Source organism: Rhamphochromis longiceps, linkage group LG11, assembly GCF_057381845.1.
Source record: "Rhamphochromis longiceps isolate RC_006_pf linkage group LG11, R_longiceps_female_GT1.1, whole genome shotgun sequence".
NCBI classification, from domain to species: Eukaryota; Metazoa; Chordata; class Actinopteri; order Cichliformes; family Cichlidae; genus Rhamphochromis; species Rhamphochromis longiceps.
This window is the reverse complement of record NC_140567.1, coordinates 8,595,070-8,607,264: the sequence shown is the minus strand read 5'-3', so window position 1 is coordinate 8,607,264 and position 12,195 is coordinate 8,595,070. Positions and strand designations below refer to the sequence as shown.

General features: G+C 42.7%; 1 protein-coding gene across 10 annotated transcripts in view; it reads left to right on the top strand.

The window, feature by feature from the left end:
- The window catches only part of ubr5 (ubiquitin protein ligase E3 component n-recognin 5), a 33,507-nt gene extending 21,345 nt beyond the window's left edge, over window positions 1-12,162 (top strand). For 2 of the 10 annotated variants that reach the window (XM_085422145.1, XM_085422141.1), the window contains exons 34-59: window positions 450-689; window positions 842-965; window positions 1,178-1,289; window positions 1,368-1,499; window positions 1,855-1,887; window positions 3,879-4,136; window positions 4,222-4,490; window positions 4,733-4,944; window positions 5,037-5,282; window positions 6,190-6,263; window positions 6,378-6,550; window positions 6,828-6,977; window positions 7,306-7,523; window positions 7,823-7,943; window positions 8,235-8,607; window positions 8,794-8,881; window positions 8,961-9,105; window positions 9,244-9,374; window positions 9,543-9,603; window positions 9,811-9,992; window positions 10,122-10,206; window positions 10,307-10,462; window positions 10,669-10,782; window positions 10,885-11,029; window positions 11,136-11,221; window positions 11,401-12,162. In XM_085422145.1, the coding sequence (XP_085278271.1) occupies window positions 450-689; window positions 842-965; window positions 1,178-1,289; window positions 1,368-1,499; window positions 1,855-1,887; window positions 3,879-4,136; window positions 4,222-4,490; window positions 4,733-4,944; window positions 5,037-5,282; window positions 6,190-6,263; window positions 6,378-6,550; window positions 6,828-6,977; window positions 7,306-7,523; window positions 7,823-7,943; window positions 8,235-8,607; window positions 8,794-8,881; window positions 8,961-9,105; window positions 9,244-9,374; window positions 9,543-9,603; window positions 9,811-9,992; window positions 10,122-10,206; window positions 10,307-10,462; window positions 10,669-10,782; window positions 10,885-11,029; window positions 11,136-11,221; window positions 11,401-11,613 (4,141 nt within the window). In that variant the 3' untranslated portion in view covers window positions 11,614-12,162. The remainder of the gene's footprint in view (window positions 1-449; window positions 690-841; window positions 966-1,177; window positions 1,290-1,367; window positions 1,500-1,854; window positions 1,888-3,878; window positions 4,137-4,221; window positions 4,491-4,732; window positions 4,945-5,036; window positions 5,283-6,189; window positions 6,264-6,377; window positions 6,551-6,827; window positions 6,978-7,305; window positions 7,524-7,822; window positions 7,944-8,234; window positions 8,608-8,793; window positions 8,882-8,960; window positions 9,106-9,243; window positions 9,375-9,542; window positions 9,604-9,810; window positions 9,993-10,121; window positions 10,207-10,306; window positions 10,463-10,668; window positions 10,783-10,884; window positions 11,030-11,135; window positions 11,222-11,400) is intronic. The other 8 variants (XM_085422148.1, XM_085422146.1, XM_085422142.1 and 5 more) reach the window with 8 other exon arrangements.
- Window positions 12,163-12,195: the final 33 nt, after the last annotated feature.

Here is a 12,195-nt window from a genome sequence, read left to right as displayed (position 1 = left end):
ATACAAGTAGCCAGTGATATTGCCAGCATTTATAGTTGTGCCAATTGCTCTGCATTGTCATGGCCAACACATCTCTTGTAAGTGGACTTTCTCCCTTTGAGATGATTCATTCTCTTCCATTTCCAGTCCAACGGTACCAAACACGCCAATCACAGATGTTGCGGGCTGCGTCGATGCAACATCTAGTTACATTTCTAGAGAGGTGCACATCAGGTTTCAGCACAAATTATGGTGTAGGGTTTCTAAATGGTTTCCACGTGAGACTTAACTACAGCAAAGACTTAACACAGAAGCATAAATCCCACTTAAGGTTATACCAGAACAAATGAAAAGAACGGCCCAAGGCTAAAGCTTGTTTATAATTTGCTGACATACTTGATACCAGTTAGACAAGATTTTCTTATGTAATACAACCATTTCTCAATTCTTCTCCATTTTTCCTCATACAGCAATTTCATCCCTCAGCCCATTGGGAAATGTCGGCGTGTTTTCCAGGCTCTGCTGCCCTATGCTGTGGAGGAGCTGTGTAATGTAGCAGAGTCACTAATTGTCCCAGTGCGAATGGGTATTGCAAGACCGACCGCTCCTTTCACTTTGGCCAGCACCAGCATTGATGCTGTTCAGGGCAGCGAGGAGCTTTTCTCTGTTGAACCGCTGCCACCACGACCCTCACCTGACCAGTCCAGCAGGTTATTGGTTTTCTTGACTTTGTCTCATTGCAAGTGGAGTGATAAAGTAGTTTGTAAAATGTACTTAAATTATGGATAATTAGAATCCACTCTCCTTTTTTTTTTTTTCCCTTATTTATTTCATTTAATGAGCTTGTGTTTAACATTTCCAGCTCCAGCCAGACAGCTGCCTCTTATATCATCAGGAACCCTCAGCCCCGGCGCAGCAGCCAGTCTCAGCCTGTCAGAGGAAGAGATGAGGAGCAGGATGACATTGTATCAGCAGATGTGGAAGAGGTGGGGAGCCTCATTATTAAATCATTAGAGCCATAATGAATTCTGGATGTGCATGTGTGCACTGCATGTTGGTTACTGTTTCTGAGGCTAAAGCCCACAAGCTTACTCTATTCATATTTGTATTTTTTTTCTGTCCTCCTGTTACTGTAGAATTTCAGGTATGTCTTGCCACAAAGTTTTTTTTATTTGACAATCTGTTGTGTGTCTAACAGGTTGAAGTTGTAGAGGGTGTAGCTGGGGAGGAAGACCATCACGATGACCAGGAAGAGCAGGGAGAGGAAAATGCTGAAGCAGAAGGCCAGCACGATGAGCACGATGAGGATGGTAAGATATAGTTGGAGTTGTTCATCTTTATGAATCAAAGTCAGATGAGTTTAGGATGGGGTCATGTCTGTTTTCTAGGAAGTGACATGGAGTTGGACCTGTTGGCAGCAGCTGAAACGGAGAGCGACAGCGAAAGCAACCACAGCAATCAGGACAACGCCAGCGGTCGCAGGAGCGTTGTTACAGCAGCTACTGCTGGTTCTGAAGCAGGTTAGTCAACTGCTTTTATGTAAACCATCACCTTTTACCTAATACCTTAATTGCGTTAAAAAAAAACCCCTGAAAATCTCAATGTTTTATGACCCCCGCCCTTTTTTCTTTCTTTCTTTTTTTTTTTTTTTAAACTGTCACTCCCTTTGACTGAAATCGTAACCATTTTTGTGTTGAATCGGTCTAATTTGGTCTAATCGCTTGCAAAAATAAATTTTGTTTGTAAATCAGTCAGAGTCACAATGCTCGACAGTCAGCGTTGTGGATTGTGGGGATTTTATATTTGGAGAGATAATGATACAGCAGAGAAGGAAAAGTGGTCCCTGGCTGAATACCAAATGTATTTCATTTGCAGGCAGTAGGGTGTCCTTGGCATTTCCTATTTTTGGTATGAGCTCCTCTTTACTTTAATGCATATACAGATATCAGGGCAAGAGTGAATTTGCAAAGTGCATACTAGAGCTGGGCGATATGAGATTTTTTCATATCACGATATGTTTTTTTCATTTCAGGCGATAACGATATCTATCACGATATAAGCCAAATAACTATATTTGTAAGATTTAAATGTGACGTTGCTCACAAGTAAAATGTGAAATAATCAGCAGCTTGTTTTTATTTAAATATTTATTTCCCATAATAAGTTCAACAGGGTAGATGTACTTAAGGAACATGAGACTTTTTCAGATAAATAAAGGCAAATATTGCAAACTACACAAAAGGCAGCCACTAAAGCGTTTAAGTTTCAAAATAGAACAAACGAAACAGACTAAATTGTCAATTCCACTTAGAAACAAAATATTAATTCTAAAAATAAATCTTAGTTTGTTTTACAGAAGAACAGACAAAACTGACTAACTTTTGTCAGTATCAAATAAACTGAGAACTAAAAGGAAATTCTCAATCTCTCCTTGTTGTATAGCTTAGCTTTTCAAACAGTTTTAACAGTTACTTTAGTCTGACAAAAGCCGAATGACGAATTAGCGCTTCCAGTCAGAGACTGAGGCTACGTCCACGGGTACACGGGTATTTTTGAAAACGGAGATTTTCCGTTTTCGTTTTAAAAAATAATCCCGTCCACACATAAAGGCAGAAATGAAGGAAAACGCTGCTATGAACATGCCAAAGCAGCAGGTGGCGCTAGATTCCTAACCGTGCAGAAATGCTGGCCAATCAGAAGTCTAGAAGCCTCGGTGGGAAAAAGTAAACAAAGCTGGGGCATAGAAGCAGAACCGAGTCGTATGTGTGGAGGGACAGTAACTGTGTGTATATGTAAGCATTTAAACACTGCAGAGAGTAGAATTAACAGTATTGTAGAAATTCATTTCACCGAAACAATAACGTGGCGCACAGTGTGACGCATGCACCAGTTTATTGTATTTCCAGACTTGCTTTCGGCACAATTTACAGTGCACGCTACTCTGTTTTTTGTCAGACTTGAAATAGCCGAAATACCTTCACACTACAGAACTTCTATGGCTCTTCCGTTCGACAATCTCTCCGGCATTGGAACCATCATCTGTTTTCTCTTCGGTCACGCTCGGTTGATTTTTCTAGTCGGCACACTCATTTCCTCCATTATGCGCTGGCTGCCTCCCAAACAAACACACGTGCGGCTTGGCACTTGTGCTGTACGTAACGAGTCACGCGACGTGACGCTGCGGCTGTGATTGGTTCGGCTCTGCGCTACTTAATTTGGATTGGCTGACCTTTTTTTTTTTTTTTTTGAGGACAAGAGCAGCGAGGTCTATCGCAATAGCTTAATTTCTCTATCGAGTAAAAGTTATATCGCGATACATATCGTTATCGTTCTATCGCCCAGCTCTAGTGCATACACAGTTTCCTGCTGAGAGTTCCTTCAGTCCGTCCCCTTCTCACATTTCTCTGTTGTTGTCTGCCGTTTTTAACTAATGCCTCATCACAAGTGTAGCTTTGTTGGTCTTTTATCCAAATAACACACTAATCAACTTGTAGCTTTTCCAAGTGGTGTGGGTTTTTTCCTGCTTGGTCATCTAAAGAGTGCATTTGCTACTAACGATGATGTTAAACTTTCTTGTAGATTATTCTGTCAAGTTAGAGATTGATGTTCTTTCTCTTTGAATTTTTTTTTTTTTTTTTTTACTTGAAAATATTTAGAAAATGAAACCATGTATGATTTAGCACAAGCTGAACACCAGAGTGTCCAGTTTTGTTCTCACTCGGTGTTTCAGTGTGTCCAGTTTCGTATTGGTGGTGTTTTGCCTTGTAGTGGTGTGATTCACTAACCCGCACTCCTGCTTGGATAAGTCTGATGTGAAAGCGAAAGACTGGTAGGTCAAATTGAATACGAGAACATTAAACTGGTCTTCTTTATTTTTTTTCTTCATCCCTACTTTAAAGGTGCCAGCAGTGTCCCTGCCTTCTTTTCAGAGGATGACTCTCAGTCCAATGACTCCAGTGACTCAGACAGCAGCAGCAGCCAAAGTGACGATGTTGACCAGGAGACGTTTCTGCTGGATGAGCCTCTGGAAAGGACAACTAATGCGTCACATGCTAACAGTGCAGCTCAGGCTCCTCGCTCCATGCAGTGGGCTGTGAGAAACACCCCCAGCCAAAGGGCACCGGGAAGCGCTCCCTCCAGCACCTCAACACCAGCCGGTCAGCAAATGTCCACCTGCTTCTGCAGTTTTAATTTAAAATTTAAACTGTCTCAGAACTAACATTTCCCCTCCCCCCTCCACAGCAAGCTCCACGGGCCTGATATATATTGACCCCACTAACCTGCGGCGCTCAAGTGCAATCAGCTCTAGTGCCGCTGCAGCGGCGGCAGCTTTGGAGGCCAGCAACTCCAGCAGCTACCTGACGTCTGCCAGCAGTCTCGCCCGCGCCTACAGCATTGTCATCAGGCAGATCTCAGACCTCATGAGTCTGATTCCCAAATATAACCATCTTGTCTACTCCCAGTATCCTGCTGCTGTCAAGCTCACCTACCAGGATGCTGTCAACCTGCAGGTATAATGGCTTGGAGTCTTTTAAGATCTGCATTATGTGTTTTCAGCAGAAGGAGTTCATGTTGATTAGTCTCCACTATTAACAGTGCAATGCTAAGAGCAATAGTTTACATAACGCATAACTATAGAATATTCAACCCTACCACAAATACTATTTAGTGCTTTTTAAAAGGAATGCAAAACAAAATTTGGAATCAAGCTGATTATGTGAGCAAAGAGTGAAATGTTTGTTGTGTGAACCAGAACTATGTAGAAGAAAAGTTAATTCCCACCTGGAACTGGATGGTGTCCATCATGGATTCCACTGAGGCTCAGCTGCGATACGGCTCAGCCCTGTCATCTGCTGGAGATCCCGGTCACCCCAGTCACCCGCTCCATGCCTCCCAGCACTCAGCTCGTAGGGAGCGCATGACTGCTCGAGAGGAGGCCAGCCTCCGCACTCTGGAAGGACGCAGGTAAGCTTTTTCACTTAATGTGGTCAATGAATTAATTGAACTCTTACTCTTACATGATGCAAACAAATGATTGCTTCCCACACTTAATTTAGTATTTGTTTTAGGAGGGCAGCCACACTGCTAACGGCTCGTCAAGGAATGATGTCTGCACGTGGTGACTTCCTGAACTACGCCCTGTCACTGATGCGCTCCCACAATGATGAGCACTCTGATGTGCTTCCGGTGCTGGACGTGTGCTCGCTGAAGCATGTGGCTTACGTTTTCCAGGCTCTCATCTACTGGATTAAAGCCATGAATCAGCAGACCACCCTGGACACGCCACAGATGGATAGAAAGAGGTAAATGATGAAAAATAGTAGAAAATGCCAATTCAGGATTTACACAGAGGCTGCATACTTTGTTTATTAAATCATAAGACAGTAAATGTTTTAATATTTAATTAAACAGTTCACAGGATCCACACTAAAAGAGACTAGCTTCAGTGTGACTTTCAGTAACTTGTAGCAAAATCAGCTGAAATAAACCTAAGTGATGCTAATTAGCTAGGTTATGGACACAGCATGTGCTGCACTGACCACTAGGTAGAGCGAAGGACACAAATTTTGTGTTGCACTGGCTGCTCCGCTCTGCTTATACGTAATTTTTTTGCAGCCACTCTACGTGTATTAGATGCACCTGCTCCCTGTCATTTAAAAACATGCACGTCTCTGACATCCCCTCTGAGAGTTTGTGTTGTATAATGTTAAAATGTTTAATTAAAAAAAATGTATTGCACATTCATAAAGAAAGCTTTTAATTATCCCGATTAGTGAAGATTGTGTTGTTTCCACAACATTGCGTTTCTCCTGAGGTCCACAGAACCGTTGAATGGCTTAAGGGCTCTGGAGGTCCCTGTATATGCATGTAAGCTTGTGTCAAAAAGTTCACCGAACTTGGACACGCATGGAATGTTTTCGCTCATCGTTTGGTTGAACTTAGTGCAGCTGTAGGCTTTGTTTCTACTGGTCGCACGATTGCTCAGCGCAGCAAGAAACCATTGCACGCAAGCAATAGAAATCAAAGTTTTTTAGAGCACAGCGCGTGCGTGCCACATCCTATGTGAAAGCTTATCTAAATAAACTGCTGTTAGGAGCAAAAAATACAGTTCATTCAAACAACAGGGGGGTAATTACATTTGTTTTATGGGCCTTCAGAATAAATGTGAGTCTTAACACGATGTTTATCCTCCGTAACTTTCACTTGTAGGAATCGAGAGATTTTGGAGCTTGGGTTGGACAATGAAGATTCTGAGCATGAGAATGATGAGGACACCAATCAGAGTAAGGCAAAAAAATAAAACGACTAAATGACAACTAAACTATAGTCAGTCCATAATAAATATCAAAGAACTACATAGTTGTTTTAAGATCTGCTGTGTTTCTTTTTCACTTCAGGTTCAACACTGCAGGACAAGGATGAGGACCCAGTTCCAGCTGAGACGGGTCAGAACCACCCCTTCTTCCGTCGCTCTGACTCGATGACTTTCCTGGGGTGCATCCCACCAAATCCCTTCGATGTTCCTCTGGCTGAGGCCATCCCTCTGGCAGACCAGCCCCACCTCCTGCAGGTTAGATTTGCTGCTGATGTTCAACCTCCTTACGTGTCATACTAAGTATTTTTTATGAGTCATCTCAGCTTTGTGGCATTGCATTTTTATTCATCTTGTTTTCTGTGCGAACTCCTTCAAGTATCACTACATGCCAGAGATATTTGGCAGCAAAGAAAATCACAGCACTATTTAGAGAATGTAAAACACTTGAACTGTTACATTTAGCTGTCTTTACATTATAGAATGGCAAGTCAGCCTTTGTGATTTTAAATACATTTTGCTTCTTCTTCAACAGCCCAATGCCAGAAAGGAAGATCTGTTTGGTCGTCCCTCTCAGGGCCTGTACTCTTCCTCTTACATGGCAACCAAAGGCCTGGCTGAGGCAACCATGGACAGGAACTGCCTGGAGGTAAACATGGGCTCCTCTCTACCCTCCCCCTCTCAGGTATACCACTCCTCTACACCGTGCTATCACGCTGGTAGTTGTGTTCTAATATCCATGCATAACAAATCTCCCTGAAATAATAAAGTACTGCAGCATTTTCCCAGTTAAAATAACTTGACTATTAAGGATTCATTATCTCTTCGTGCTATTTGATTTATGAAAGGACAGGTAGGTTGGGTCGTGTTCTTGTGTTCATACGAGTGTGGATATTGGAGCACAGTTTGTATTCGGTGTCCCATTTCCATTCTGTTGTGGCCACACTGCTATCATCTTTAGAAGTTCACTTGTTCACATTACTAAACGACACTTCTGACTCCTGCTCAAACAGATCCTGCCCACTAAGATGTCTTACTCAGCTAACCTGAAGAATGTGATGAGCATGGAGACAGGCCAGCGGAGCACCGAGAACCAGTCGCTGGCAGAGCAGGAGCTGGAGGCTTCCAAACCTGGCCCATCACCCCACGACCTTGCTGCCCAGCTAAAGAGCAGCCTGCTTGCTGAGATTGGCCTCACTGAGAGTGATGGCCCTCCTCTCCCATCGTTCAGGTAACCAGTCATTGCATTTAGTGGGGCTGATTTTTGCAGAGAGGACTGACCTTGATCTCAGCAGCTTGATATGAAATGGTATCACCTATAGATGTTTGTCATCCCATTAATTAAGCCTCTGTACTCGCATTAATTAGAACCTTCATTATTAGCACATGTAACCTCTTCCTGTTTCCCAGTCAGAATGGTTGCTGTGAAAACTGTCTGTTGCTCTCAAACACAGAAAATGTAATTATAGATAAAGAGTTTATGAAGATGAGGAAAAGTTTAAAATAGTGTTTATTGTGTCCTCTGTCCAGACCTCACTGCAGTTTTATGGGGATGATGATCTCACACGACATGCTGCTGGGCCGCTGGCGCCTCTCACTGGAGCTTTTTGGTCGTGTCTTCATGGAGGATGTTGGAGCTGAGCCTGGATCGGTAAAAAATATTTTATTTTTTTTTAACATGCCTTCAACATATACTTCAATACTTAAATGGAGTTCGTCCCTGTACGTTTTTGTACTTGATGGCTTCTTAAATGAAATGCTGCTTAGAGTAAAATCAGCTTGTGTGAGGCGATGAGCCATGAGTAGCCAGAATGAATCATACAGACTTTGAAATTAAAACACTCCTCTGCTGCTATGGTAAATGGCCTGTATTTATATAGCATATGAAACTTAATGTAGCTTTAACTGACCGTGTTGTTGTTCCCTCATTGTTTTGAACCAGATCCTCACAGAGCTTGGCGGCTTTGAGGTGAAGGAATCCAAGTTCCGTCGAGAGATGGAGAAGTTGAGGAACCTGCAGTCCCGTGACCTGGCGCTGGAAGTGGACCGTGATCGAGACCAGCTAATACAACAGACTATGCGTCAGCTAAACACACACTTTGGCAGGCGTTGTACAACCACACCCATGGCGGTACACCGGGTGAAAGTGACTTTCAAAGATGAGCCTGGAGAGGGCAGTGGCGTGGCCCGCAGCTTCTACACGGCCATCGCTCTGGCCCTCCTTTCCAATGAAAAGCTGCCCAACCTGGACTGTGTTCAGAGCGTCAGCAAGGGCATGCAGGCCAGCAGTACGTGTCATCACGATTACAATTCAAGTATGACAATACATAGAAACTACTGCATACTGCATATTATGACATTTGTGTTCATTATTACAATAAATGTTTGCTTTTTGTTTTTGTGATGATGGAAGAAATCATTAAAGTAGCAACAATATAAGATACTTGACAAAAAATATTTTCAACACAAATGAACTTGCCCTGGTCGATTTGTTTGTGCAGATCTAATGCAGCGTCTCAGGAACAGAGACCGGGAGAGGGAGAGGAGAAGTGGTGGGCTTCGAGCAGGATCTCGGAGAGACCGAGACAGGTAAACTCTATTTGGTAGCCTATATGACCTTTCTTTATATTTAGAGAAAATGTCTGCTAACCTGTTTGTATGTTAACAGAGACTCTAGGAGGCAGCTGTCCATAGACACCAGGCCTTTCAGGCCGTCATCAGAGGGAAACCCCAGTGATGAGCCTGACCCTCTGCCTGCACACAGACAAGCCCTGGGTGAAAGGCTCTATCCACGAGTCCATGCAATGCAGCCGGTAATAAACCATCAGCATATCTGTTTGTTTTCTTTCATTAAGACAGGGAACTTGAGTGATCCATAATGTTTTGCTTCCTTGTCTGCATTTATAATTTTTCCTTGATCATACTGAGGGGAGTTGTGTTTGTGTCTTTAGGCTTTCGCCAGTAAAATCACCGGCATGTTGCTGGAGCTGTCTCCTGCCCAGCTGTTGCTGCTGCTAGCTAGTGAGGATTCTTTGAGAGCCAGAGTAGAAGAGGCCATGGAGCTACTTATTGCACATGGAAGGTAAGACAAATCACCAACACCACGGGTGCCTCTGACAATAAAGTGCTCATTTAGCTGGCAAAAAAAGTACCTGTTAATGAATATACATCCATTAAGAACAGTATTTTTTTTCATATTCATACTCGGTGCCATTTAGCAAACTAACTATATTCTGTTTATCTTTCCCAGGGAAAATGGAGCTGACAGTATTCTGGACCTCGGTCTCCCAGAGGCTCCAGAGAAATCACAAGTGAACAAAATATATAACCTGTTTCCATTATTTGTTAACTAGTTTCTTGTTTTCTAAAAATGTTTTAGCCATATTTTAGCAAAGTGTGCTAAACCACGACACACTAAAATGACTTTGACACTTAACAGAAACACTTGCACAACACAGATCATCCTAATACGAAGTTGTTATAAACACTGCCCCCCTCCTCCGTTCAATCATTTTTAGCAGCAGGAGAACCGCAAACGTCACGGTTCAACACGCAGTGTGGTTGACATGGAGCTGGACGACCCAGATGACGGTGACGACAACGCTCCTCTCTTCTACCAGCCTGGCAAACGAGGCTTCTACTCCCCTAGACCCGGCAAAAATACAGAGGCCAGACTCAACTGCTTCCGTAATATTGGAAGGTAATAATAAAAAAAATCAAAGATTTACATGATGTTCGGTTGGATAAAAATGAAATTCAAGAAGGAAAATGTTTTGTGAAATCAGCTGTGTCCTTAGCAGAGTATGAAACAATGTATTTCTCTGTGCAGAATACTGGGCTTATGTCTGCTGCAGAATGAACTCTGTCCAATCACACTGAACAGACATGTCATCAAGGTGCTGCTGGGTAGGAAGGTAAGTAGAAAATATGCCTTTTAAAAAAAAAAAAAAATGCACCTGCTGCATAATGCTTGGTTCTTAAATAATTCAATTGCTAACTATTCTTTTACTGCAGGTGAACTGGCACGACTTTGCGTTCTTTGACCCGGTTATGTATGAGAGCCTGCGGCAGCTAATCCGCCATTCACAGGCTGGTGAAGCCGAAGCAGTGTTTGCTGCCATGGATTTGGCTTTCGCCATTGATCTCTGCAAAGAGGAAGGAGCTGGACAGGTAATGGACTTGGTTGTCTAAGTGTCAAACTTGAGCAGTATCAGATGTCACTTGTCCTGTTAAGATGGAAAAACAGCGCTGGCAAATGTGTATGTGATGCAAGGTGAAAAACGCGGCAGCACATCTGAAAATTCTCTTCAAGTTAAATTAACTAATGTGCAGGTGGTGACTTAAGTGAAGCTTATATCTCATTCTGCCTTGTTCAGGTTGAGCTCCTGTCTGGAGGGGTCAACATGCCAGTAACTCCCCTCAATGTTTACGAATATGTGAGGAGGTACGCAGAGCACAGAATGCTGGTGGTTGCTGAGCAGCCGCTTCATGTAAGTATAAACGGCAATTTTACCGAACCTTAAATTGTGTGAATGCAGATCAATGCTTTGTCATTTATCAAAATGTGTATTCACACCGGCTGTCTTTCATAGGCAATGAGGAAGGGCTTGCTCGATGTACTGCCCAAGAACGCCTTAGAGGACTTGACAGCTGAAGACTTCAGGCTGCTGGTCAACGGCTGTGGAGAAGTCAATGTCCAGATGCTTATTAGCTTCACCTCCTTCAACGATGAGTCTGGTATGTTGATCTGTCTACATCGCTTTATGTCCATCTTAATCAGTAAAGGATTTACTATTGTACATTTGACTGTCATATACTGACTCAAGACTTCTTCATTCAACAGGGGAAAATGCAGACAAACTTCTCCAGTTTAAACGCTGGTTTTGGTCCATAGTGGAGAAGATGAGCATGACTGAGAGACAAGATCTGGTAAGTCTGCTCCCATCATAATTAGGAATTCTTTCTTTTTCCATACCTTGGCTGTGGGTATCTGCTGATACAGGGTACTGATCAGACACCAGTCTTAAATTAAAAAGCCTCGGTGTACAAGTACTTGGTTTCCTGTGTATCAGACACGGGATTAAAAAAGTCGTTTGTGTACTCCTCAGGTGTACTTCTGGACCTCCAGCCCATCTTTGCCAGCCAGCGAGGAGGGCTTCCAGCCGATGCCTTCCATCACGATCCGGCCTCCAGACGACCAGCACCTCCCCACAGCCAACACCTGCATCTCCCGTCTCTACGTGCCACTCTACTCTTCAAAACAGATACTCAAACAGAAACTCCTGCTAGCCATTAAGACCAAGAATTTTGGTTTTGTGTAGAAGTTCAACAAAGAAGAGTTTAAAAAAGGAAAAGAAGAAAAACATGTTTACTGTTGTGTAATATTTACCTAGCTCCATTTTTGTAGATTTATTTTTTGTCTAAACGATTTTATGAAATTCGACATACTGTCGCCATCTCCCCGGGCGGTAATATGTTTGTGTTGTGAACACAAACAGCTTGTTATTTTTATTTCAGTTTTAATTGTTTATTTTTCTTTTGTGTTAATGAAGAAGAGGTATACGGTCCAGAACATTCCTGCATTGGCACTGTAAAATGTAAAGCCCACAGCTCTGCTCTATTGGCTTAAACCTTTGCTTCCCAGGAATTTGGCTTGACAGAAAAGCTGTCTGCCGAAAACCCAGCCAAAGATGACAGCAGTAGAAATATTTAAGACACACTGTGACTATAAGTTTTTTTTGTTTTGTTTTGTTCTTTTCCTTCCCTAGAAACGTACTATCACTGACAGTTCACTGCTGCCTTTGTGGAAAGTCATTTTTTCTTGTACAGGGGGAGTAGGGAATTTCAAAATAAACTTGGATGCAAATACATTGTCATTGTTTGTGTGTGGTCTCTAGTTATGT